The 27,288-nt window shown below is 51.1% G+C and overlaps 1 protein-coding gene across 1 annotated transcript; it reads right to left on the bottom strand.

Moving 5' to 3' along the window:
• Nucleotides 1–9,644: 9,644 nt before the first annotated feature.
• Nucleotides 9,645–26,663, bottom strand: LOC118527468 (annexin A8). Its single transcript, XM_036079274.2, has 12 exons — nt 26,490–26,663; nt 21,757–21,847; nt 20,812–20,906; nt 19,303–19,416; nt 18,495–18,585; nt 17,676–17,755; nt 17,116–17,175; nt 16,490–16,583; nt 16,174–16,269; nt 14,417–14,475; nt 13,171–13,293; nt 9,645–10,440 (listed from the first exon to the last, which is right to left on the bottom strand). Exons 1-12 carry the CDS (start codon nt 26,508–26,510, stop codon nt 10,381–10,383), a joined length of 984 nt encoding a protein of 327 aa, XP_035935167.1. The 5' UTR covers nt 26,511–26,663; the 3' UTR covers nt 9,645–10,380.
• Between the last annotated feature and the right edge of the window lie 625 nt (nt 26,664–27,288).

Below are 27,288 nucleotides of genomic sequence, written 5' to 3'. Positions count from 1 at the left end.
GGATGATGAGCTGCCAAGGTTTCCCAGATCAATGGTGGGTGCCCTGGTCGAGACAGGTGGAAGTATAACTATGCCATCCTGTTGAAGCGCGTGGACTTTGGATTGGATGTTCCCCAATACACATCCTGCTCCTGACACTTAACTGCTGGGTGGCAGTGGACTAGTTATCAAATGCTCTGAGCCACTGTATCTTCAAATGTAAAATGAAGATAATACTGATCTCATCAGGTAGTTGTGGTCATCAAATGACATCAGATTTTGGAACATTAGATGCTTACCTTATAACAATGATTACTATTATAAATATCATTGGTGTGGAAGCACAGATGGGTCTCTAAATTTTGTATTGGGTACAGAGAAGTCTCCACAGAGAGGCCTTGTTTTGAACGGCAAGTGGTATACAGGTAACCTTCAGTAGTAGAAGGCAGAAGCCATTCAAAAGAGAGGAGGACATTCTGTTCCTTGGTTAGGGAAACCTGAACTATGGAATAGAAAAACAAATATTAGGGTCAAAATTCAAAACAACTTTCCCGAAACAAAAGTAGACTTGAATTTATTGGCTGAAAGGAAAATTGATTCAGAGTGGTCAACACTGGAAAAGATACTAATAAATGAATGTTTGACGTCAAAGAAAAAAATTCCAAGGCTGTGTAGTGAAAATCCATCCCTCCAAAATCCAGGCTAAAAAAAAAACACCACCAAAAACCCAAATCGAAAGATCACACGAAAACTCAGACCAAGAAAAGCCATTCCAAAATGGCAGAATAATGACCTCTGAAAATATACATCTTCATAAAAGCAAGGAGAACACTGATGAAAATTGTCAAAATCAACTTCTTCAGAGCTCTGGAAATTAACCAAAGGCTTTCGACTATCTGAGTATAATTGATTCAAGAAAAATAAATGAGTTGTTGTAAGAACTGTCAAGCTTTGTGGTGTTTTAACTTGCCTTACTCCCATCCTCCTTTTAAGGTTCATGGTTCATGGTGCATTTGCAAACCAAAATTCTCACAGCCATGGTAGGGAAAACCAGCAGCCTGGCAATCACTGGAGAGGACAGAATGGGTTTGGAGCTTTCCAAAAAACCCCATTCCCAGAGAATTATCACTATTTGATCTGACAGTTCCCTGGAAAAGCTCCCTTCTTAGGGATTATCTTTATTTGACATGGCTCAGTGCTTGCTCTGTGCAAACAGTCCTATCCTGAGGGCATTTGTCAAAAACAATCAGCAGCCTAGGGTAGCAATACCAGCCGGGGCTAACAAGAGGCTGATCAAAACACTTAAAATGAAAAACAGGTGAATGAAATATTCATAGGGACTTGGAAAAGCTCTGGCATATTCCTGGAATTTTAGGAGGCCACATGCATGTGCTGGGGCGTACACATGCCCAAGAAAGACCTATATAGGGCTTAACCTCTGACTGACCTTGAGGCTCTGAGCAAGCAGGAAGTAAAGACGAGACAGAGTTGTAAGTTGCTTGCTGGCATGTTGAAGACAAACCTCAACACACACACACACACACACACTTTCATAGCAAAAGTCGGGGGACTTAGTGGTTCAGGTACTAAAGGAAGTCTCTGTCCAATCATTAGGTGACCACTAAACTAACCAAGAAAAGAATCAGTAACCACAAGTGACAAAGAATATAGAATTTAGATAATTGGTCCAGCAAAATCACTGAACAAACAAACAGAAAATGTGTCAGCAGCAATAACAACAAGACGAACCCTGAAAGAGGTTTGTTGTCCAGAGTTGTCACATTATACTATTTAAAATGTCAATTTTCAAGAAAAAAATTATGAGAGATGCAAGGAAACAGTAACAAATGGCCTATTCACAGGAAAAAATAGTAGTCATTAGGAACTGCCACAGGGGAAGCCCAGACATTGAAATTACTGTTAAAGGACAAAACCACATAATCTCCATAGATGCAGAAAAGTACTTGACAGAGTCCAATACCCTTTTATGATAAAAACACTCAACAAACTAGAAATAGAGGGGAGCTTCTGAAACCTGAAAAAGGGTATGTATGAAAAACCATATCCAACTTAATGGAGAAAGGCTGAATGCTTTCCTTCTAAGACCAGGCAATCACTTCTAAGACCAGGAAGAAGGCAAGGAAATCTACTCTCACCAGTTCTGTTCAACATGGGGCTAGGGGTCCAAGACAGGGCAATTATGTAAATATGTAAATAAGTAAATAAATAAGTGAATAAATAAAAAGAAATAATTTACATCCAGATTGTAGAGGAAGAAGTAAAGCTATATTCACAAATGATATGATCTAAGGAATTCACAAAATAACTATTAGAACTGATAAATGAGTTTAGCAAGTTTGAAGATACAAAATCAATATAAAAAATGTAATTGTATTTGTATCGCTAGCAACAAACAATCCAGATATAAAATTAAGAATACGATTCCATTTTTTTAATTTTTTAATTTTTATTTAAAAAATTTTTTTTTTATAAAGATTTTATTTATTTGACAGAGAGATAGAGAGAGAACATAAGTAGGCAGAGAAGCAGGCAGAGGGAGAGGGAGAAGCAGGCTCCCCGCAGAGCAGGGAGCCCGATGTGGGACTCGATCCCAGGACCCTGGGATCATGACCTGAGCCGAAGGCAGCCGCTTAACCGACTGAACCACCCAGGCGCCCTACGATTCCATTTTTAACAGCATCAAAAAATGCTTAGGAGTAAATTTCATAAAAGAAATACAAAACTTAATATATTAAAAACCACATGACACTATTAAAATAAATTAAAGAAGACCTAAATAAATAGAAAGATAACCTGTATTCACGGATTTGAAGACTCGATATTGTTAAGATGACGTTCTTACAAGAATGTTTATTGTAGTATTATTTCCAATAACAAGAGACCAAAAACACCCTAAATGTCCATTGAGCAAAGACTTGTATTTACTGTGTCACTCAGCAACCACATTCCTGGGCATTTATCAGAGACATTAATGTAAGTTCACACAAAAATCTGCACACAAATGTTCATAACAGCTTTATCTGTATTATTTCTATTGATGGGTAATTTACATACAGTGAAATGCACAATTCTTAGGTTTTACAATTTGATATGTTTTGGCAAATTCACGCCTGCCTGGATCCCCTACCTTTATAAGATTTAAAATATTTCTAATATCCCAGAAAGTTCCTCTGTGTCCTTTCCAGTTTATCTCTGCCCCTTCAACCCACCCCCAAATCTCAGGGCAAGTACTAGTCTGATTTCTCTCACTATAGATTAGTTTTCATATAAATGGAATCATGCACTTATGCTCCTTTATGTTTGGCTTTTTTTGTTCAGGAACAAGTAGCTGAGATTCTTCTGTGTTGTAATGGGCATCAATAGCTAATTTCCTTTTTAACTGCCCGCTAACATTTCCTTGCATGGATACACTACAATTTATTTATTCATTTTCCTATTGATAGATGTTTGGATTGTTTCTCATTTTGTCTTTTATGAATAAAGCTTCTAGGAACATAGCCATGTAAATCTTTTTGTAAGAGAAGAGTTTTCACTTCTTTTGGACAAAAACCTAAGAATGGAATTGCTGGATCATACAGTAAGGCATATGTTTAAATTTATGAGAAATGACTAAACTTTTTTTTTTAAAGATTTTATTTATTTATTTTAGAGAGAGATAGAGGGAGAGCACAAGCAGGAAGAGGGGCAGAGGGAGAGAGAGAATTGCAAGCAGGCTCCACGCTGAGTGCAGAGCTGACGGTGGGGCGTGGTGGGGGCTCAATCCCACAACCCTGAGATCACGATCTGAGCGAAATCAAGTGTCTGACTGAGCCACCCAGGTGCCCTGGCTGAACTTTTTTTCTAAAGCTTTTACATCATTTACTTTCTCACAGCAAAATAGATGGGCCTATTTGAATTTTTTAAAAGATTTTATTTATTTATTTGAGAAAGACTGAGAGCGAGAGAGGTCACAGAGGGGGAGGGAGAAGCAGACTCGTTGCTGAGCAGAGAGCCTGATATGTGGCTCGATCCCAGGACCCCGAGATCACGACCCGAGCTGAAGGCAGACACTTAACGGACTGAGCCACCCAGGCGCCCCCCTCTATTTGAAATTTTTAATAAGCATGCCGTTTTCATGTGCATATGGCCATTTGTATATATTTCTTTGTGGAAGTGTTTGCTCAAGTCTTTTGTCCATTTTTTAACTGGGCTTTTTATTTTTGAGTTGTAAAAAATCTTCTTCCTCAGCTTTGAGATGTAACTGGCATATAACATTGTGTAAGTTCAAGGTGAACAACGTGTTGACTTGATACTCTTAAATATTGTAAAATGATGACCACCGTAGGATTAGCTAACACATCACATAATTACCAGTTCTTTCTTGTGATGAGAACATTAAGATCCACTATCTTAGCAACTTTGCAAGTATATAATACAGTATTATTAATTATAATCATTATGCTGTACATGAGATCCCCAGAACTTATTCATTTTGTAATTGGGAGTTTATACTCTTTGACCAAGAGTTGTAGGAATTCTTAAATACTCTGGCATTAAATCCCTTATTTGGTATATTTTGTGAATCCTTCCTCTAGTCATTGACTTGTCTATTAATTTTCTTACTGGTGAAATTTAAAATTTTGATAAGGTCTAATTTATCAATGATTTACATTGGAGTTTCTGCTTTCTGTGTCTTATTGAAGAAATGTTTTCCAGTCCTAAGGTGGTTAAGATATTCTGTTTTATTCTATAAGCTTTTAAATGTATGTCTTCGATCTACTTCTGAATTTTTTTTAACCAGATGTGGATGTTACATTTAATATTAAAAAAATAACGAATTAGAGGAAAACGTGTAGGAGAGTCAGTGGGAACAGCATTTAGGCGTTGGAGCTCAGGGTGTAGCTTGGTAGTGTCCAGTCAGGTGGCCTTAGGCAGGTCACTCCCCAGGGAACAAAATGGGTCAAAGGGGTGTAGCAATGACTCACTGAGTGTCAGTACAGGTAAGTGTGTGTGTGTGTGTTTTAAGATTTTATTTATTTATTTGAGAGGGAGCACAAGCGGGAGGAGGGACAGAGGCAGAGGGAGAAGCAGGCTCCCTGCTGAGCAGGGAACCCGACGCAGGACTTGATCCCAGGACCCTGAGATCAGGACCTGAGCCGAAGGCAGACACTTAACCGACTGAGCCACACAGGAACCCCCAGGTAAGTGTGTTTGCAACCTAACTGGAGCAAGCTGAGTGCACGCAGCACTCCAGAGCTGGTGTACAAGAAAACATAGACATGCCCCACCCAGCGGTGAGGAGGGCCAGGGTTTCTCCTCCAGGGCCCCTGAAGCCTTCTTTGCTGGGCCGCGGGTATCAGGCCCTAGGCTGACAGTCAGCCTTGTAGCCACAAGAGGGCACCGTGTGAGCTGGTTTCTCGGCCAGCTTGGCGCTGCGGGCAGCCTGGATGCGGTGCTGGGTCCCTGCAGCAAGAGGTATTGGCTCTCCAGCGGCAGCGGGGGGCTTTCTAAGTCATGTATGGTCACATGGGGGAGGCGGGGGGGTGGCCAGAGCAGTGCCTTCACCCGTGATGTGGAAGGGCCAGCCAGTGTGTTCCCTCCCAGAGGGTGGCCCCAGAATGGTACTAGATCACAGCCCAACGGCCAGGAAGGAGAGGAACAAGGTGGTCACAGGCCACTGGGGCATTAGGCAACTTTGGGCCAAACCCATGGGGGAACTTGGACACCTACATAGGGCCATGAAAGTCCCTGGACCCTCACACACAGGCCCAGGGCCCACTGAGCTAGTTCAGCGATGAACGTGCTAAAGTGGGAGCTGTGGTAGTCAGCCTTGCTCCTCACTACGGGCTCAAAAGTAGGGTGGCTCAGGGTTACATCAAAACTATGTAAAAGACCGCCCCAAACCAGGACAAGAAGTAGCCAAGGCCAGCGTCCTCCTAGGGAAATCGCCTCAGGACCACAGAGGACTAGGCTGGAAGCTTGTTGGACCAGCCTCAGGACTGGGCTCCCTACCTCCAGACTCATGCAGGCAAACTCCTCTTCTGTGGTGTTGCCAGGAATCTTCCCCAGACCCCTCCCAGATGCTCCCCTGCCTGATTCCTTAAAAGCTCCCATTGTCCCTGGAAATACTTTGAGCTTCTCAGTCTGAGAGTTTAAGTTTGCCCTGACTTGTCTCCTGATAGCACCTTTATCTTTTGACTCTCCCACCTCAGGAGGCCCGAACATACCATTCCTGTAATCTGATGGAGACCAGATACCCTGCTGTGTTTGTATTCCTCCCTCGGCCTGAATTGTTCTCCCCTGTCTAGTCTACCTGATAAGTACCGAGTCATCCTTCAAGACTCTGCTCAAACATTACCTTCCTTACAAAGCCTTCCCTGGTTAGCCCCGACCTGGCAGCAGGTGCAATGCGTGGCCGTGGTAACAGAAGTGTAGGATGGGTGTTAAGGACAGATCCGTTCCCCCCTTTACTCCTTTGCTGAGATGATCCTGATTTTGCCCAAGTATTTGATCCTCAGCAAGGTGACCCTTCCCCTGCTCAAGGATAAACCTGAAAGAAGCCAAGCCCCATATGCTAGTCCTTGCCCTCCGGCAGCACGAAGCGATGCTGGTGGACACGGGTCTGGTTCTGGTCTTGTCTGCACTCCCCACTGGACTGGTGGTTGTTGGGGGAGGGGGCGGTGTGCACTTCCAAAGGGGCTTAGGCAGGGACGGATCCTGCTGGGCTTGTTCGTCACGCAGCGTTTAATCTGAAATAGGGCCTGTGCCAAGTAGGAGTGGAGAGAAGCTGCCTGCCCCCCTTAGATTTTTTCAGGACTATTTTCATTAAGGCTGGCTGAGTAGGCTTCCCTCCTCCAAGAGTCCAAGAGGCCAGCATCTGCTCAGAATCAGAGATGATGAAGGATGGGCTCAAGTGCCCTGGCAAGATGGTCTTCCATCCCCAAAGCCTGTCATCTTGTTTGGTTTTGTTCATTCAAAAATACTCATCATGCACCTGCTATACGATAGGCACTGAATGTTCAGGAATGAGTAAAACCAGGTTCCTGCTCTCCTGGGCTCCCGGCTTTTTTTGAGGGAGACCCACAAGTAAGTCATTATCCTCTGATGTTGTAAGGGCATGGATTCTTTGTAATAGACTTTTGAGTTGCTCACAAGAGCATCCACTCTGGATAGTTTAAGCAGAAAAGGAATTTATGAAAAGCCACTGGATAGCTCCCTGAATCCTGCACTGAATGAAAATTATGTCTTCAATCATGCCGTAGGACAAACCCTGAACTCAGTGTACTGGATCAGGTCCTCCTCCCTTACCAGCCGGCATTGCTAAGAGAGAGAGCAGGTCTAGCGTCCGAGGATGAGGCACCTTGGATTTGAGGATAGAGGGGGAGTTTATGAGTATAAATGAGTATCTCTGGTAGAGAGTTTGGAAACCACAGTTTTCATTATAGACCTATGGCAAGGCCACAAGCAGGGAGCTCCTAGCTTCTCATTTTTCTCTTTTGCTGAAATCAAACTGAGCAGACCCCAAATTATCTTTAAGGACACAGATGCATTAAAAAGAAAAAGAAAAAGAAAAAAAGAAAAAAATCCTAGAGCAATTGTAAAAGTACCTTAGGACCCTGTCTGTTTTATCAGAGGAGCCCATAAGGTTATTCTAGCAAAAATGATTTGGAGGTGCCGAGGACACGTTCAGTGTCCTGGCTAAGTCCCTTTGCCAGCCAGCACCCCTCCCCCAGCCTCCATGAGAGCCAACTGGTAACACCCAGCTGGTGAACGCCCTCAGCTAGACAGGAGCTACCTCACGGGGATGCCACACGACCACCCATGCTGCTCTAGCTGTGACCCCAGGGGGAGAGAGCATCCCTCTAATCTCAGGAGACCTGCTTCTGCCCTATGGGGCCAGAAGGAGCTCCATTCTCTCCTTCCGGAATGATGGATGAACTGCATGCTTCCGCTAAAACAGATTCCCCTGCCGGGCACATAGTTGGACGCAACAGAGTTTCCCGAACTGTCTCCTTGGCTGCAATTTTTCTTGAGGCTCCTGTGTGGCCACATCAGGCTAGTTTTGGGGTGAGCCTCAAGACAATCCTGTGCCCAGAGAACAGTCATTCCAAAGGGATTGCAGGGCAGAGAAATCCTCTAAGTCTTTTCTAAAGGCAGAAGGGGACTCAACGACTCAGCACTGAAAGAAAGTTCAGAGCAGGACTTGAATTAAAAAAAAAATTAAAGAATCAGGACCACCTGAGAGCCTGGCCTGGGACCACACAGGTAGCCCTAAGGATGCTGCCAGGGCCTCTGGGACCCTGCTTCGGCCCCACCCACAGCTGCATTCTCGGGCTTGGGGGTGCTGCACCCGTTGTTCTGTTACTTAAACTACTTGTTGATGATTTAAGACAATGGCCCCTAATTCTTTGACCTTCTTCCCATGGACAGCGGGGGACTGTGTCTCCTTCCCTTGAAGCTGGGCTGGCCTGTGATGTCTTTGACAGATAGGGCATGGTGATCGTGATCTGTGTGACTCTTGAGGTGCATCCCAGAAGGCAATGCAGCACTCACCTGCCACGTAAGGAGCCCCACTACCCTCTGCATACCAGAGAGGCTGCACGTAGGAGCTCTAGGGGACAGTTCCAGCTGAGCCTAGCCTTCCAGCCCAGTGAGTGAAAGAAGCCTCCAGATGATTTCCGGATCCTGCCGTAGAATTCCGCCAAACCTTTGAGTCTTCCCCATTGAGTCCCCAGACTTGCTGGAGAAGAGCTGAGTTATCTGGCCCGGGCCCTGGCTGAATTCCTGACCTGCAGAACCCATGACCATTGTAAAAGGATGGTTTTATACCAGCTTTAGGGTGGTTTGAAATGCAGCAAGTAAGGAGGGCTGCATTCCTGCATTTAAAGGTGAGGGAACTGAGCTCAGAGGAAGAGAGGACGCGATTAGGTCAGAGTCACAGCCAGCACAGGGCAGAGCCGGGTCTACCTCTCACCTGCGTGAGCGCAAAGGCCCTGCTGTTCCATCTCTTGGATATCCCTGGCTCCTGGGGGTCATACTTTAAGAGGGAGTTTGCAAACTAGAACATGTTCAGAGGATATGGCCCCAGACCAGGCTCCAGGAGGGACAGTTGAAGGGACTAGGGATGTTTAGCTTTGATAGAAGATGTCTTAGTGGAATCTGTGGGTCGTCTTCAGATAGGCAGGGAGGATAGGAAGGTATAGGCATTGTGGCCCTAGATGGGGAGTCGAGAGCAGAGGGCTGTATGGGGCTGGGTTTGACTCAGTTAAAGGAAGATTTCTGCTGATCATTCCTGTTGGAAGAAGACGGGGCTGTCCAGGGAGGCTGGGATTCCCCATCCCTGGACCCCCCTGGGTGGATGCCATGGAAGCGAGGAAAGCCACAGGTTGGAATAGGGGCACAAGACTTTTAAAGCTCCCCACCCCCCACCTCTGAGAGATCAGGATTTAGGTGATAGGTAGGATCCTCATTTACTCGAGTTGTCCCCAGGGCGACAGCGGGCACAGTCTGCTCAACGTGTCCCCATGGGGAAATGCCCACCTGTGTGCTTAGGTTGGATTCATTCCCCCCCCCCAAAGCTTTTTATAATCACATTTCTTTTATGAACACTGACAAATTAAATTGGTCCTACTCTGGTCACTGCTAAAAATCCAAAGGCACTTAGATTCGAATGTACAATCTTTATTATTCTGAAAAGCACAGCAGAGGCACCTCCGTGTCTTGGCATCGGGTCGGAATAAGAGATACTCCATGCTTGTGTCAGGAAAGGAAAGAACAGCTCCTCTGAGCAAGGACTGGATAAGCCTGGGCCCCTTAGAGCACAGTGCCCTTGGGTCGGGACATTGATTTGCAACTTTCTCTGTTAGTTAGACAGGGAGAGAATGTTCATTCTGCCTGTAGCCTAACGTGTTTAGATGAACAAATGTTAGTGGCATCCCAGTGGGCCCAAATGCATGTGTTTCTCTCTCAGCTGCTCACATGTGTGTGCTCTGAAACATATGGGCTCTCCTAGCCTCACTGGCGGCCTTTCAGGAGGCTCATCAGCTGAGATGCTTATTAAAATTCCTTATTCTCTGGTCTCTTCTCTGCAGACCTGATTTAATAGATGGGGTGGGTATCTGTGTAAGCTGGGCCCAGGCGGCTCTGTGACCAGTTGAGCTCGGGAGAACGCCTGGGTCGGGAGGAAGAAACAACCCCTTCGAGCTGAGGTGTTTGTCAGGCCAGATTATGCTAAGATTGGCCCTGTGCTCACACCTGGAACTGACTTGAAAGTACCGGAAGCTGGGAGATAGAAGACTGAAAGGCAAGTTTGGTCCCCCCACCCGCCCCAGTCCATGGCCAAGGTTGAGCAGGCAGGGCCCGGTGGCTCCAGCTTCTTGGCCTTTGCTCTATCCTGAGCCTTCAGGAGTCGCTGCCCACCAGGTTCAGCAGGGCGTTCTTGTAGTCACCACTGGTGTCTCCCTGAGGACAGGAGGGACAGGGGAGTCACAAGGGGTATTTGTCAGCTGCGGTTATTACTAGGAGTCATGCTCCTTGGGGAGAGGCCTGGCACATCTCTGTGCGGTTCCTATGACGTAGGCCCACACTGTGTCACCTGTCTTCTTGTTTGCCATCTCAGGATACTTCTTTGTATCTCCTTTTGATTCTCTTACTAACTACAGGGGAGCTTAATGTAGGAAATGAATCGCAGACACAGCTTTGCTCTGGACCAAGGAAGGCATTTTGATTGGCTGCCCCAGGGCTCTTCCCCATATTCCATTCAGGACCCCAAAGTGCCCAACCATTCGTTTATTCGTCATGACCCATCATTTACTCAGCACCTACTGCTGCAGATCAGGGAACCGAGGCAGAAAGCAGGGTGCCCAGTGCCACACCTGGAGGCAGGGGGTGCACTGGGGAGAGCCCGGGCTTTGGGTCCACGCAGAACCTGGACCACAGCTCTGTCACACACTAACCCTGTGGCTGGGACGAGTCCTGTCACCACCCTGAGACTCCTTCTCGTCTATCAAATGACGTTCATGCTGATCCGAGCCTTGCTGAGATGTGGTGAGGCATAAATAGCAGGAGAAGTGTGGGCTGCCTGCACAGCAGCTGGCTCACGAAGGGGTCAGGTGGTGTCTGGCTCCCAGTAGGACTGACCCCACATGGCCAAGGGCTGAACCCCGTTTCCGTGGTCTACCAGGCCCCCTTAGCTATTAGGCAGGTCCTGGTAGGTCTGGCTGGTCTGGGATCTACACACAGAGCCAGGGGAAACAGAGGAGGGCATATCACCCAACTCCTTTTTTATGTGCTGGGGGAGAATGGGAGCAAGAGGACACTGTTCATTAAGGCCCCTCGGTAAGTGAAAGCGCTGGGCTAGTTCCACTGTCCTACGCGCTGTAGCAGTTACGCCTCCTGGGAATCACCTGGTCCTTAGCTTGTAGTCAAATTTGCCTGTACAATCATTTGGGCCTGAAATCTCCTGGTAGATTTTTAACCACATTTTAAATTCCATTCCTTCCTTCCTTCTTTTTCTTTCTTTCTTTCTTTCTTTCTTTCTTTCTTTCTTTCTTTCTTTCTTTCTTTCTTTCTTTCTTTCTCTTTCTTTCTTCTTCTTTCTTTCTTCCTTTTTTCTTCAACACAATGTTTATAATAAGGTATTTTTGTTTTTGTGTTGTTTTGTGTTTTTTAGAAAACTGTATTCATTTTGTCTATCTTTTTAAATGCATGGGTCTAAAGTTATGCATGGGGTTTTTATAAATTTTCCTATTAATTTCTATGCAGGAGTTTTAATGCTGGTATCACTGTTGGAAATCATTTTTGCTTTGATGACATCTAAGAGACATCTAAGAGTCTCTGTAGATGACATCTACAGAGAGTGGTCTATACTAAAAAAATATTTGGCCACCTGAGTCACAATTCCAACTCAATTTTCTTAAACAAAAATCGTAGGCAAAACCTAAAGAGGGTGGGCTTCTTGTATGTCTAGACAGGGGACTCTATTATTGATTATATTGATCATGTGCTAATTAACCTGCTAAGCCTTTCTCCATCGTGAAGTCTACACCCTGGATGGGTCAAAGTGATCCTTTTTGCTCAGTGTGGTTGTTCCTCTCAAGTCTGACTCTGGCTCAATCTAACTGTGATGGTGAGAAGGTAGAGGAATCTCCCTGATGCCACAGAAACTACGGATGGGAAAAAAAATTCCTAACACTCAGCCGGGATTGGATGTTGGCAAAGCCATCAGCAGTCTGGGCTGGTGTGCGGGGAGCCCTCCTGTCTTGTGACAAGACTGGCTGGAAAGCCAAAAACAAAGCGAAGAATAATTCCACCATCCCTCAGTGTCCTCTTGCTCCCATTCTCCCCAAGCACATAAAAAAGGAGTTGGGTGATATGCCCTCCTCTGTTTCCCCTGGCTCTGTGTGTAGATCCCGGACCAGCCAGACCTACCAGGACCTGCCTAATAGCTACCCACTGCCCCTTTCTGAAACATCTTAAAATAGAAATGTCTTTTTAACATATTGTGAGCTATGTGTGTCTTGGAAAGTGTGGCTGACAACAGACATCTGTAGAGTAACTAGAGACTTGACTTAACTAGAGCCAATGAAGACTTGGGATATACTTCTCGAGGTTTGACTTCTCTTGATGAAATGGTCAAGGCCTCATTTGCATTAATTTCTAGAAGAGCTATTACTCTCACCATTACGGCAGTGTGATGGTGTGATGGTACATTTTCTCAGCTCCAGAATGTTCACTGACTGGCATCTGAGTAGGTAACCCACTGGAGCCCATCTGATTTATCTCCTTAAAATCATGCTGCTAGGACTACTTCAGTCTGGATTTTGAAGGCAGCTGTCTGATTCCTACTGAACTATTTACCGTCCTTGACATTCAGATATGGTCTCCTCAGCAAAGTTCGTTGTGTCATTTCCAAAGGGGCAACCATAACTCAAATGCAAAGCCAACTCTGGGTGCCAAGTCCAGGGCCTCCATGGTCTGGTCTCTGTGCGCCTGCCCAAGCCCCCTTTGGGCCCTAGCCACACTGACCCCCTTGCTGATCTCTATACACACTGTATGGCCACGAATGCACGGGTGTGACCCCCACCGGGAAGGGATGGACACATGTGACGTAGGACTCTGGTCCCAGCATCCAGGTCTCCAAGTAATGCCTCTGCTTCAAACTGGGGGTAGATTTGGGAACCCCTGACTTACCACGATCATGCTGCTGAGGGTCTTGCCGTACATCTTTGTGAACTGACACTTGATAAGATTTAAGTCAATCTCACTCCTCGAAACGATGTTTCTTATCAGGGTCCCATCGCATGTCCCTGCTCCCTGGACAAGACACAGCAATCAACAGTCACTGCCCACCTCTGTGATGATGGACAAATCTGTGCTCTGGGGCCAGGGGGCTTTCAGAGGGGGCCGGAGATGCGGGAATGAGCCTCTGCTTCAGGGGGCGAAGCACTGGGAGGGGTGCTGTAGTGACTCAGGGTTTCCGTTCCCTTCATCTCTTCTCCCTCATTGCCCACATGTCTGTCTTTATTGGGAGCTAAATGCCCCAAAGTGCCGTGTGTGTTTGGTTTGCCACATCAGATTCTAGACACAGAACACTCGCTGCTCTAGGAGTAAGCCTTCTTCCTAGAGGAACAACGTCAGGAAATTCAGCTTACCTGGCCAATTCTCAAGCAGGACCTCTGCCTACTTTCATCTTTGACTAGTCTCCTGTCGGATGGCGCCAATGGCCAAGGGAACCCCATGCCCTCTCTCACTTCCTGGCCAGAGAACTTGGGGTTCTAACCTCCAGTGGTGTCAGCACACAGAAGGTGGGCACTGACTTCAGGCTCAGGGAATCCCTCTGATTCTCTTCCAGTTTCTGGCTTCCAGGTGCCAGAAACTCCACCCAGTACAAATGGCTGGGACGTCTGTTTGAATGCCCAGTGCAGCCTCTTGGACAAAGACAAAGCCAGCTTGGCACCCCTGGCAGGCACACGGAAGTTGAGTGCCACGTGTAGCCATCTCCATCTGAACGTCCATTCCAAGGGCACCTTGACTTCCTGTGCTCTCTCAAGGAGGTCACGTGGTGGGATCAAAAGGACAGCTGGCCTGGCTTGGGTTCAAATGGAGGCTCAGCCAGTCATCAGCTGGGTGACCTTGACCACAAGCCTTTGCTTCACCATCTCTAGGGTGGGAGTTACGATACGGGTCTCACAGGATTGTTGTAAGAGGTCGGTGCGATGCACACCTGAGAAAAAACCTGCTCCAATCCAGCCCCCAGGAGCTGTGGCTTCCCTTCCCCAGACTCATTTTACCCCTGGGGAGCTCTAGGATTCTGTTCACAAGAGGCTGGAATTAGAGAAGACACAAGGGTCAGAGGCAGTGGTGGCTCCGAGCGCCTGGGCTTGGCAGCTGGTGCTGAGGAGGGCTGAGAACAGGGGGCACCGCACAGAAGAGTTACCTTCAAGGCGTAGTAAAGTCGCTCTGCGAAGTAGCTGTGCAGGTTCCGGGTGCATTTCACTGGCAACAGGAAAGCTCTGTTAATACTAGACGTTGTAGATGGCATTGTGTACATGTGTATTTATTTATGTCTTGCCTCGGATCTTAAGCATGAGCATTATGCAGTTCTTGGCCTATTTATTTATGTGTTGCCTAGTTCCAAAACGAGAGGCTTGGCATTGGGTGGGGTGGGACAGGGAAGGAAGCCGGGGGCACTGGGCACAGGTCCAAAGGCACAGAGCGGGCAGGCAGAGGGTGAGGAGTAAATGCGAGGCTGGCCCCTCTGAGCATGGCTCCGTCTAGCGCAGCCCCTGGGCTCTTACACCCCAGAGCCAGCCTTGCCAGGAATCCAGCCACTCAGCTCCACAGAGGAGCCATAGTCATGGTGACCACTGGCCTCGGGGTGTCCACTTTACTCCTCACTTATCAGGAAGGTCCCTGCATTTGAATTTCCACGTGACAATGGGGTCCAGCCCTGGAGCACTAGGGCACCCAGGGACATCTGGCCCAGAGGGTGGGCCCCTGTTTGCTTTCATGGATGCTGCTTCAGAGATTTTGCATCTGGGTCGGGGAGCTTGGCACTTTAGCTCAGGGCAGCAGAAAGAGCGTGGGCTTTGCGTGAAGGAGGCAGGTGTTCGACTCTCCCCTGATAGCATGGTGTGACTTCAATCTTTGACCTTCCTGCTTTGCACTGTCCTTGTCTATGGGGTGAATGGTGGGAGTCATCAAGGAGAAGTGAATAGGAAGTGCCTGGTACAGGAGGCACTGTGCACCTTTGCTTTTCCCTGCCTGAAGATTTATTCAGGAGGTTGTTCAAACTCAATGCAGGGGCTGATTTGCTGAGATTGGAGCAGGGGGTATGCTGAGCTGCTCCAACATAGACTGGTCTATATCACAGCAGTCACAGCCTGCTGGGGACGCTCAGATGTCCCAGTCCACTCCGAAAGCCCTGGACACGTTGTGGAGCTCCCCTGGCTGCCCAGCACAGAATGGGGACAGCCTGGTGTGGAGGTGAGTGCCCTAGCCCTAGGGCCCTGACCTTGGCTCCATCATGGGAAGGAGGAGAGGAAAAGTCCCTCTGCCCCTGGACCTCAGCTCCTCACTGCACAATGACTCTCCTCACTGTGACCTCAGTTCTGCACCCCAAGATGTGGTCTGGAACAGGTCCTCCTAGGTCGACCTGACATCGTGCTTGAGGGAAGGTTCTCAGTGCTCCCCAGCGTCAGACCATCAATCACTGAATTTGGATTCCAACTATACATCATTTCTTCAATGAGCAACTGAGGCAGAGACCAGGCCCCTGGCTAAGGTCAAGACAGGAGACTTTCTTTAGGGCTTTATAATCAGAACCAGAATGTTCCTTGTGTGGCTGCTATGGATGAGCACAGGCCCTGGGTCAGGCATAATCCTGCAAATGTGCACACACACTCACCTACTCACATATTCTCACATGCGCCAGGCTCACACTCATGCTCGCACACTCACACAGCACAGGGATTATGGGGGGCAGGGCACGGCATACTGAAGACACGAGGGTAGGATAGTCCCGGTGTCCTGGGCTGAAGGGTACGTGTGTGTGTGGCCTGGAGGGGGAGGGGTCCCTTGAAGGCGGACGTAGGGACCTCGTCGCTTACTATTGCCACCCCAGGGAACTGCCCCCTTGCTGGGCCCCGTAGCTGCGGACACCTGTGTGTCTGAGCACCAAGCCCCATCTCTTACCCACTGTGAGCATGGCCTCCTCCAGGGAGCCGTGGGTCTCACTCTTGATGCTCTCCTCAATGCTCTTGCTGGCGATTTTCTCATATTCCTCAAACACTGTAGAGAGACGTCTTCTCTTAAGGGATATGTAGATCTCAGTGTGATGCCCCCAGTGTCCCAGATCTGAGACTGCACATCAATGTGTCCCCCCTGACCTCCACTTGGTTGCCAGGGAAAAGGTCCAAGTCTCCCTGGCTCTCTTCCCAGCATCATGACCAGGCAAGGATGCACACTGGATGGCCCGTGTGAAGGACAGTGCCTCCTCCCTCCCCGGTACCTCTCATCAGGTGCGTGGCACTGCGTGTGCACAGGATGGTGATGAATTTCATCTCGTCAGTCCCGTGAATCTTCTCGCCTGCTGCGTACAGATCCTAGCATTGGGGCAGCCGCAAGAAGCCAGTGAAGGAGAGCAAGGAGGTGAGGGTCAGCCCCCTTCCACCCACCAGGTCAGCATTCTCCTCTCTTGCTATCCCTGAGAGGTTAAATCCCTTCTGGATACTGGGCCAGGTGCTGCTCTGGGAACTCCCCTGCCTCCCCTGGGACTTTGCTCTGCCTCTGGACATCTCCAAGGACTCTGCCAGCAGACCGAACTATAGTGATCTGAAGAGTCCCATCTGGTCCCCAGGCTCGTGGGCTGTTCCTGCTAGGACAGAGCTTCAGTGGACCCCTCCCAAGTCACTCCCCTTCCTGTTCCTGAGTCTCCCCAACACTTTCACTTTCCTTCTGGAACACCAGAGGGGAAAGGTCTGCAGAGAGCTGATCTGGGTCTCAGCCAAGCCTAGTGTCAAAGAAAACCCGCATGGACAGAGGGGCTGGGTGAGGCTTCCAGGCATTAGCCCCCAGAGGATGGGGCAGGTGGCCCACAGGGCGGAAGCTGCCAAGGGTGTATGTACGTAGCCTCACCTGTGCATCTTGGACGGCCTGTCCTGGGTCCACAAAGCCACTCACATCATCCCTGCTGCCCTAGGAACAGAAGGGGTGGCTGTGTGAGACAGGCTGTCCCAGCAGAACATCTGGGGCAGCAGGGAGAGCCGGGCAGGAGGGCAGGCAGGGCTCGACGGCTTTTTGGCCATGGGGACGTTAGCAGGCTAATTACCCTCTCCAGGGCCCGATTCTGTCATCTATCAAATGAGAGTAGTAAGGGCGGCCTCGTAGGGAGCTGGGGGATTCAGTGAGCTAAGGTAAGCAGAGTGCCAGGCATGGGGTGTGGTGTGTAGGACCTCCTAAGTGACAGGGCACTCTCCTCCCGATTCTGGGGTGCCCCCATGTGGCCGTGTCAGGGACGCGCGGGTGTGAGAATCCTCCAGCCACGCTGAGAGGTATCCAAGAAGCCCAGGCCACTGGGGCTCTACCCAGGCCCTGACCCTTCTCCACCCCAGCAGCTCTCCCCAAGAACTGCTCCCTGGAGCCCAGCTGTTCGGGTCCCTCAGGCAAGGGGCTCCCAGGAGCCTGGGCTCTGCTACCTGCAGGAGGCACACCAGGATCCTCTCCAGATAGCCGCTGGTGTCTGCTTGGATGTCTTCTTCCAGGCTGGACCCATAGTCTGCAGGGGAAACAGGCCCATGAGGCACAGATCCACTTTCCTCCTCCCAGCCCTGTTTCCCACACTGCTCCCAGTTAAAGGCGTCTGGTAAGGACTAGTCAGTGGAGTGGGTGCACTGCCCAGGTGTCTGAATGGCAGAGGCCCCACCACCTGGCGGTCATTCAGAATGAGGAAGCAACACAGACTGCCAACCTGGCTCCAAGTGCAGGGATAGGTCAGGCCAGAGAGCCCCGCCGGGGGCTGCCTACCGAGCTCTGCTTCATCTGTGGTTTGGCAAAGCCAGAACCTTCAGGCAGATTGTCTGCCAGGCAGACCACATGGTGGCCAGGCTGGCCTCTGCTTGCCTTGCATCCCGCAGGCTCCATGATAGCTGGCCTGTGGTCCACAGCCCCACTGCAACAGGGCCCTGCACAGTCCCAGGGTCAGTGTGTGCCTGGCCAGGAAGGAGCCAGACCCATCCAGTACTGACACAGCCCGGGTCCCACAGTGCTGCCAGGCCCTCGAGGGGCAGAGAGTTTAAGGATACATGTCGCTTTCCCCAGCAGCCCGTGGGCTTCAGGGAGCTTAGAGACCATCAGGCACAGGACTGGGCACACAGTAGGTGCTCAGCAGAAAGGCCCAGAAAGGGTCTTTTTTATGAGGCCCAGTGCACTGCTTGTCCCTCATCCCCTACCAGTCTGCCAAAGCTCGTGGCCATTCCCAAGTGAGCCTTTATGTCTAGGCCCTGCGCCCCCCTTACCCTCCTCGTATGCCTTCATTATCTCCTGCAGCTGGATCTTGGTCCGAGAAGCCAGGATTTCAATGATGACACCCTCTTTGGTCCCCAAGCCCTATAGACAAAAACCTCTGTCTGCTGGAGAGCTCTGCCTGGGCTCTTCTGTCAAGAGGCGAGAGGAAGAGCCTCCGGAAGACCCGGTCAGTACCCTCCCCCCTCCGATGGGGGCCTCTGCTGGAGGGTGTTACTGGGGGAAATCGCCCGTGTTTGTCTCCAGGGGCTGATCCTGTGGGCAGGTGAGGCCATGGCAGAGTTCTGTCTCAACTCTGCCCTCTGTGCTGGGTGGTCTCCAGCACGTCACTCCACCTTGCTGAGCCCAGGGGCCCTCGTCAGTCCTTGGGGCCAGCCCACCCCAAAGGTGGATTAGAGGGAACAGATGGGAAATGCCGGGCATGCACACCCAGTGAGTGTCCTTTCAATGGAGATAATTAGAGTTGCTGGACCCTGACTCCCTCCTCATTCTCTGCGAGTGTTCAAGAAGCGGTGGGGGTCATAGGAGATCCGAGGGACTGGACAGAGACTGCAGATGTCGTTCTGTCGTTCCTGCACACCTGGTCTGGCGCTGTCCTGAGAAGTGCTGATTCTGGCTTCCTCGTGGCCGAATGAGGGCTGAAGGCGGCCCGCCTGGTCAGCACGCTGCAGGGTCCCCAGGCTGGGCCTTCCAGAGGGTGGCTCAAGGGGAGCTCAGAGGTCCCAGTGCCAGGCTCTCTTGAGGAAGGCATCCCCAGCAGTGACCCCACCCAATCCTCCCCTACCGCACCTGCTTAGTTACCTTCATGGCATCGTGCAGCTCCTTGGCTTCATATCTATATGGTGGGTACATGAGGGCCATGATGAGCCTCTCGAACTTGCCACTCAGCTCTGACTGCAAGGTCTCGGTGAGATCCTAATGCAAGAAGAAGGAAAGGCAATGATCTGGACATTGTGCTCCCCTGAGTGCAGGCAGCTGGGCGGCAACCGGTCCTGGAGGCTCCGGCGGGACTCCTGTGGGCTCTACCATGAGCTGGTGCTGGGGTTTCTCGGGCCAGCAATGTAGCCTCTCTGAGCATCATTACCCTTACCTATGAAATGGAGACAGTGATACTCCTGCGTTATACCATTTCTTAGGGGACTGGTGCAGAGATGTGTGTGGCTCGACTCCACTCTCACGGCGGTGCTGGGCACAGTATAAGCCCGGAATACATGTTTGTCGTTGCTCACCATCAAATCCTGTCATAGCCCATGGGCACTCAATAAATGCAGGAATGAATTAAGGAATCTATCTCATGCGTGCCTCCTTCTAAGGGCCCTGGTCTCCACAAGAAGCCACAAGGCCACACCCTGCTGATCTGCACAGCACAGCAAAGGACCAAGGGCCTTGTCAGACCTGGATTTAAATCCCAACCTTGTTGCTTACAGGCTCTGGGATCTTGGGCACTTACTCTTAGAGCTTACTCTTAGAACATCAATTTCCCCTAATGCTGAATGTAAAGAATAATGCACAGGTGTGAAGATTAAGAGAAAGAAATTAAAAAAAAAAAAAAAAGAAAAGAAAAGAAAAGAAAAAAGAAAAGAAAAGCGCACATTGGCGCCCCCTGGAATGTTCGGGCTTCCTCATTGACCCTCCTGCGTTAAATCTCCAAACTAAGGACACGCGGTGACAGAGGCTTCTGGCAGCCACGGCTATGTGTGCCTTTGTTCCCGTGTTTAGGTTGTACCCCCAATGCCTGGCTCTATCCTGGGGTGGTGGAGGGAGGGAAGAGAGAAAAGGGTCCAGCGTGTGTGCTCCATGCCCCTAGAGCTCCCTTGAGGCAGAGGGAGCAGGCCCAGACACAGAAGCTCTGCTGTGAAGAGAGCGTTCCACGCCACAGGATGGAACAGAGCCTGGCTGGCACCTCTGCCCGTGGGAGAAAAGAGCATCCCAGGCTCTGGGAACAGGGTGAGCAAAGCGCAGAGGCAGGGATGCAGCTCGAGGATGGGGCCATGGAGCCAAGGTAAAGGAGCTTGGTGAGAGAGACGGGGGCGGAGAGGTGGAGTGGACCACAGAAGGCCTGCCGCCAAGCCAGGGCTGTGGGGAGCCCTAAGTAACGTAACCAGGTAAAACACAGGATGGCTTGAGAAATTTTAACTTCAGATAAACAATTAAGAATATTTTTAGTATCAGTATGCCCTATATGCCCCACGCTTTTTGAAGCTGGCCTCTAGACAAGGGCCTTGTCCAGAACAAAGCTGCCTCCCGGGCTGTCTCTGGCCGCAGCAGTGCCCCTAGCCCCCCAAGGAAAGCCTCCTGTCCCCCTTTTACCTTGCCAAATTGCGCCTTGAAGGACTTGGCGATTTGCTGCCGCTGGGCGTTGCTTCTCTTCGTGAGCACATCGATGATGGCCTGCTCGTTGGTCCCTACAGGGGTGCACAGTGTGAGCACTCCCACTGTCCCCTAAGGGGACTGAGGAGGAGGGAGGGCAGCTGCTTGGTGGCCAAGCAGTGAGGTGCTGCCCAAGGCCAGTCTCAGAATGGTAGAATCTGAGGACCCTCTGATCATCTGATCTGCTCCGGACATCCCCCGGGGCCTTTGGTCCTCTCTCGTGCTGGTGGCAGTGGGGGCAAGTCAGGACCGAGGGCCCAGAAAACTGGATCTGAGTCCTGGCCCAGCAGCCTCATTGCCCAGAGCATCTGCTCTCTCCTGTGGGAAGTGGAGGTAACAGCAGCGATCTCACAGGAAGTAGAGGTCATGACCATGCTGCCAAGGTTCATCTAGAAAGGATGGCAAGCCCTGGCTGGCTTCAGGAATGTGCCTCCTGGAGACCGGAAGGAGGCTGCCTGTGCCCAGCCCAAGCAGAGCCGGGAAGCCCAGTTCAGCCCCACAGAACTCCCAAACTCATCCCATCCAGAATTCACAGTGACACACAGGTCCAGAGTTCCCGAGGCCATTCTGTGAGTACGAAAGCTCGGACAAGTGGGGTAAAGTTGCCTACGTAAGGGTGCACGGGCACGCACAGCTGATGGCGTCCCCTTCTCACCCCTATGACTCAGGGAGGCACAGCCGCCCTCCCTCTTCTCCAGCCGTCAGGGGGGAGGTGTAGACCAGTACTGGGGTGGGGGCTCCCGCGTGGGCTGGGAGTCCGTCTCAGGAGCATGGTGTCCCCTGGCTGCCCCCCTCCAGAGCTGTGAGGCTCGCGGTCTTGAGCAGAGCAGACAGACCCCAGAGAGGCCCAGTGCTCCGGGGGAAGGTCTGCAGACATCCACTTACCGATCCCCTTCATGGCTTTGTAGAGGGTCTCTGCGTCGGGGTCCGGATTAAAGTGGGGGCTGCCCTTCACCGTAACCCCCTCCTGTTCTATCTGCAAAAGAACGCAGGCTTGTTCAAAGTGGGAATGCTGGGGGTGGGGGCTCAGGGGGCAGACCAGATCACCAGCCCATCGTGCGGCCTGTCCTGCAGAGTGAGCACCAGCTCAGCCCCTGCAGGCCGGCGGCTGAGGCTCGTGTCCCTCCTGCCCCTGCTTGGCATGGCTCTCCCTGACCGTCCACCTTGGATGAAGCGAGGCCCGAGGGGGTCTGCAGCTTCTGGATGTGACAGTTACCAGCAGATATGTGTTGAGGAAGGGGCACCTTGGTCCACTTGGCACCAAGTTGCCATATGGCTCTCTCACATCCGGGCTGTGGAAGCCTGGGGGGTGGGGGTGGAGGCCCCATGTGCCCATTAGCTGCCTTGGCTAAGGGGAGGCCTGTCCTGTCAGCTCGGCCCTCAAGGAGGAAGGAGGTGCCTCCTGAGGAGGGTGAGGCAGGGCCAAGCTGGTGAGCGGCCAGGGCCATCCTGGGAGAGGAATCTCAGCCTTCAGCACCAGTGCCAGTCCTGTGGAGTTGGGGTTTGCCGACTCTGGAAAGTGGCTGACACTGTGGCCACTTTCAGAGCCACCACCCAGCCTTTGGCATCAGGAGGAGGGAAGAACCGGGAGGAAGTCCTAGGAGGGGGAGCTGGCCTGAGAGAAGACCTGCAGTGGTTTTATTGGGGTGACAAGGCACAATAATGAGCATGGCTCTGCTCTCCCAGCCACCTGGCTGTCCTCAGAAGGGGCCTGCAGTTTTCCCTGCCTCAGCCTTCTTGCCAGACCTGTTCTTGGATCTTTTGTGTTGAGACTTCCGAGGCTGGGGGGAGGTTTACCTGGAGTAACGGGAGCTTAGGAGGAGGAGGGGTGGGGGCACCGCAGGGTGTGAGTACGGGGGTACAAAGGAACATGAAGGGCAGTATGTCCTATAGGAGGTAGCTTTCTTGGGGTTTGGCAGGCTGCACCAAATCTCCTGGGGGGTCTGTGACTCAGGCTAGCCATTCAGAGCAGTCAGCTGTGTAGGGAAGCTACCATGAAGTGAGGGCACCCTGAGAGACCATAGCCTGCCCGGCCTGGCTGTGAGGGGTTGCTGGTTCCCCTCTGGGCTCTGTGGGACTGCTATGTCACCTCCACAGAATGGCTCTTTGATTCATAGGCTGGCACCAGCCAGAACCACAGAAGCCACAAAACCTCTCCTGCCCCTGCCCCCGCCCTGGGGTGTGGGCTCTGGATCAGGCCAAGCCTCTCCCAGCTAGTGTCATCTGAGGGCAAGCAGCAAGCCCTGCCCACCCCCACCCCCGAGCTCCCTCCAACACCATCGACAGGCAGTGCCGTCAGTGGGGAAGGACCACCTACCCCCAAAGCACAAGGACAACGAGCGAGTAAGGACAGGCTTCATGGAGCTGAGTGTGCTGCTTTGAGAGTGTGCAGACAAGGTTGGGAAGAGAGGCATGGTTTGAGCTCACTGCCTTCTTTCCGAGAAGTCACAAGAAGGTAGAGAGCCAAGGCACCCGGCTGAGCATCCTGATAGCCTAGGGCCTTTGCAAGTCCACAGGCTCATGGAGGACAGAAGGTTAAGTTTAGAAAGAACTGCATGATGCTCTGAAAATTGTGGAATAAACACGATAACCAAAATACCTGGGCCCTTGACCTGAGCCAAGTCTCTCTAATCCAGGGTTTGTCTGAGGGCTCTTTAGACTTGTGCCTTGTAGAATTTCTCAGATGAAAACAGATGATCTTTCTTAAGTATGTGTTTTTGGGAGAGGGAGAGTAGAGGAGTGGAGGGAGATTGAAGATAGGCATTGAATTTGAAGAAGACTCAGAGATTCCTCAATGGAAAGGAGTTTAGTCCCATCGTGTTTGGTGTCCCATGCACCTATTCACCTACTTCTTCTATCTGCCCTAATCCACTCATCTGCTTTCCCACCTACCTACCCACCAACCCACTCATTCACTCAACTATTCATCCATTCTCCACCCAGACACTCAATGGCCACATCCACTCTTCCATCTATCCATCCATTTATTCATTCATTTTATCACCATGTCCCTCCTTCTATCCAACCATACATCCAACTACCCTTCCATCCATCCATTTAATCACTATATCTATCCATCCATCCACGCATCCTGCAAGCTCCGATTAGATCCTGAAAATACATGGCCGATTACCATCTGTGGGGCTATCTATAGATAGGGATATTGCTTTTGAGTAAGAGGTGAAAAGTTTTTCTATTTCCTTTGCTTGAATTTCAAACGAAATTTTCTTATTTCATTTTTTAGCACCTTGTTTCTCAGCAAGAAGTGTTAGAAATAATTCTTTGTGCAAATTCCCTCCAGAAGAGCCTGTGTGGTCCCAGAGGTGGCCCAGTTGCGTGCATGCATACATAGTGTCCCTTGTTTGGGGAGTCTGAGCTGCTCTTACTACCCTTGGCCATTTGAGTAGCTCCTTTGTGCCAGGCCTCTGTGTTAGAGGCTTCAGGGGCCAGAAGTGTAATGCTCACACTCCTTGACTTCTCCAAACCATGAATGCCTCATTTTACAGGCAAGGGAGCTGGGCTCAGAGGGCTTGTCAAGGCGACATGGCTAGTAAAGGGGGGGCGCTAGCTCTTGACCCACAGTCTGACTCAGAAGCTGAGCTCTCTCTACTTCCCCCCACTCTATTGATGACTCAACCTTTTCGGGACAGTGAACTTTCCTGGAACTCTGCACTGAAGGAAGCCTTGCCCACAGGAAAGCAGGTGGTCCGGCAGTGCGAGCTCTGGGGACCACCCGCGAGGGGCTCTCTCGCTGCCCCCCAAGCTGCCACGAGGCGCTGTGCAGGAGGGACCGGCCAGACCACAGGACTGAGTCACTAGGAGCAGCCCGTTCAGCAGGTCCGGGTCCGGCTCCGGGGGGAATGGTTGTCAACCCGCTCCCTGAGGGGTTGTGATTCTGAGGCGCTGAGGAGCCTCAGCCTCTCTTCCCACTCCATGGTTTTAGGGGATAAAAAGTACAATTATCTGGAATCAGACCCCTGAATATCAGCAGGGAGGGGTAGGGCTCCAGATCTTCCTATCTGAAAGGCCCCGCTGTTAGAGAATCTGCCCGGGCCCCGTGCCCGGAGTGGGCTTGTCCAGACAGGAACATTTGCACTGAGAAGGTGACTCAGTCTTGCCTGTGACTCTGTCGGTAAGAGCTCTGTTCTGGGGAGACCACACCTTTGCCTTCCCCCGTCACGAGGCTGCCCTGGGGAACCCGGGAGACAGAACTTCGTTTCTGTAAGAGAGGCGCAGACGGGGCCCCTCTAGCTGATCTTTCACACCCTCCCACCACCCCTCCCCACCCCCCCCCACCAGTCCTGGTCCTGGTCCAACTGGGGGCCCAGAGGACATCTGGTCCTGAGCCAGTCACAGGCGGGCCCTGCCTGTGATCTTACTGCCCCAAGCCTGCTCTCCCGTGGGCTGTGGCCCACAGTTCGGGCTCTGGAATTGGGCTGCTCAGATTCTAACCCAGACCCTACCACTTGCTAGTGTGGCAACCTTGGGCATCTGCTGAGCCTCCTTGTGCCTCCTTAGCACAAGATGGCCTCTGACTCAAACCCAGTTGAAACACTCCCAAGAATCTGTTCATTCAGCGGGGAGGTGGGAGACTGGGGGACAGGCTGTGCTGTCTTCCCCATCTCAGTCCTCCATCACTCTATAAAGCATAGATTTCAGACACTTGAGGCCCCTGTAGGCCAGGTCCTCTTGCCCTCTCTCCTCAATCTTGACAAATAAACACCATGGATTCCTGGAGGACTGCCTGCCCTCCCATGCCCTAAGGTGTGGGCATTGATGAAGCCTCCAACATCAGCCGATTTGATCATGTTACTCACCAGCTCAAAGACCTTCAATGGCTCCCCATTGCTCTTGAGGTAAAACCCAAGCCCCTTAGCCTGCCATGCGAGGCTTTTTAGGACCTGCCCTGCCTGCTTCTCTAGGTCTATCTCCCCCCATTCCTCTGCCCTTCCACCCATGGCCCTAAAGCCATGAGGAACTACTCTCCAAAGCCAAGCTTCCCACCCTTCTGGGCCTTTGCACATACTGTTCCCTCTGCAAGGAATCATCTGCCTGATTCTCGTCAAACACATGCATGTGCACACATACCACACACATGCACACCTCGCTCAAACGTGATACCCTCTAGCTTCGAGCAGCCTAATGCCTCCCTGCAGTGGCTCTTCCTCTGGGCTCCCCCAGCCCCTCAGCTTCCCTCAGTGCATTTCAAGGTTCCTTTATCTGGGGGTGCCTGGGTGGCTCAGATGGTTAAGTGTCTGTGTTTGGCTCAGGTCATGATCTCCAGGTCCTGGGATGGAGCCCCATGTCGGGCTCCCTGCACAGCAGGGGAGTCTGCTTCTCCCTCTCCCTCTGCCCCTCCCCCTGCTTGTGCTCTCTCTGTCTCTCTTTCTCTCAAATGAATAAATAAAAAAGTCTTAAAAAGAAAAAAAAAGGTTCCTTTATCTGTCTGTCCTAGCCGTGAGCGTCTCTAGGGCTGGGGCGGTTTCTTCTCTCTTGCCTCCTCAGTGGGCAGCCTGGTGTTTGGCCGGCCGACAGCGTGACTGTTGATTGAGCAAGACCTCTCTCCACCAACACCCTGCAGGAACCCTACCCTCTGCCCCTGCTTGCTCCCCACTTACCCAGGCTTTCCACCAGGCCATCTTGTTCTCCTCCCGATCGCCTTTCCCCGGGGAGATGAAGATCTACCGGTCAGCCTTCCCTCTACTCTGAGATTCCACGGGACTGGCTCCCACACGAGCAGGCCAGGTCCTTGGGGTTGGGTGTTGGGTGTGGTGGCAAAAGCGGGGGCCCCAGGCCCCACCCAGCGCCGCCCCTGGCCCCACCCCTTCCCCTCTGGGTTCCGCCTGGCTCTGGGTCCTTCCTGGGGCTCCCTGGCCGCACCCAGGCACCGCCCGGAGCCTGCTTGTGGAATTCCGCCACTCACTGCCAAACATCTGGGCTGTCGCTGTTATGTAGACTGGAAATTCTGAGTCCCAACCTTTGACGGCCTCACTTAGTAAATGCGGCTGGAGTTTCAGACCATCTTTGCTGGACCTGATCTATAGAAAAAAAAGGAAGGACAGCAAGTTTCCCTTTCTTTTATTGTGCAGGTTCTACACCACTAACCATGCAGTGGGGAGCTCGGCAAAGGACATAAGTACGAGCAGCTTCCCTTTATTGGGGTGTCTCTTAAGTCTGGAGGCTTCTTTAATCACTGTGTGCCTTCTGTCCCCTTTATTCTTTGCCTCAACCCTAAGAAGCAAGGGTGAGTTCCGTGGACTGCAGGAAGAAACAGGCTCCAGCGCTCAGATACTTTGCACAAGCCCCACTGCTCGTGAGAAGCAGAGTTGTCACCCACCAGCTCTCTTTGACCCGCTGTGCGCCTGCTCTGTGCGGGGTCCCGCAGGATGCCACGGCTGCCAGCCGAGGGAGGGAGCC

This window comes from Halichoerus grypus, chromosome 7, assembly GCF_964656455.1.
Source record: "Halichoerus grypus chromosome 7, mHalGry1.hap1.1, whole genome shotgun sequence".
Classification (NCBI taxonomy): Eukaryota; Metazoa; Chordata; class Mammalia; order Carnivora; family Phocidae; genus Halichoerus; species Halichoerus grypus.
Note: the sequence above shows the minus strand (reverse complement) of the source record. Positions and strands in the feature narration are given on the sequence as shown.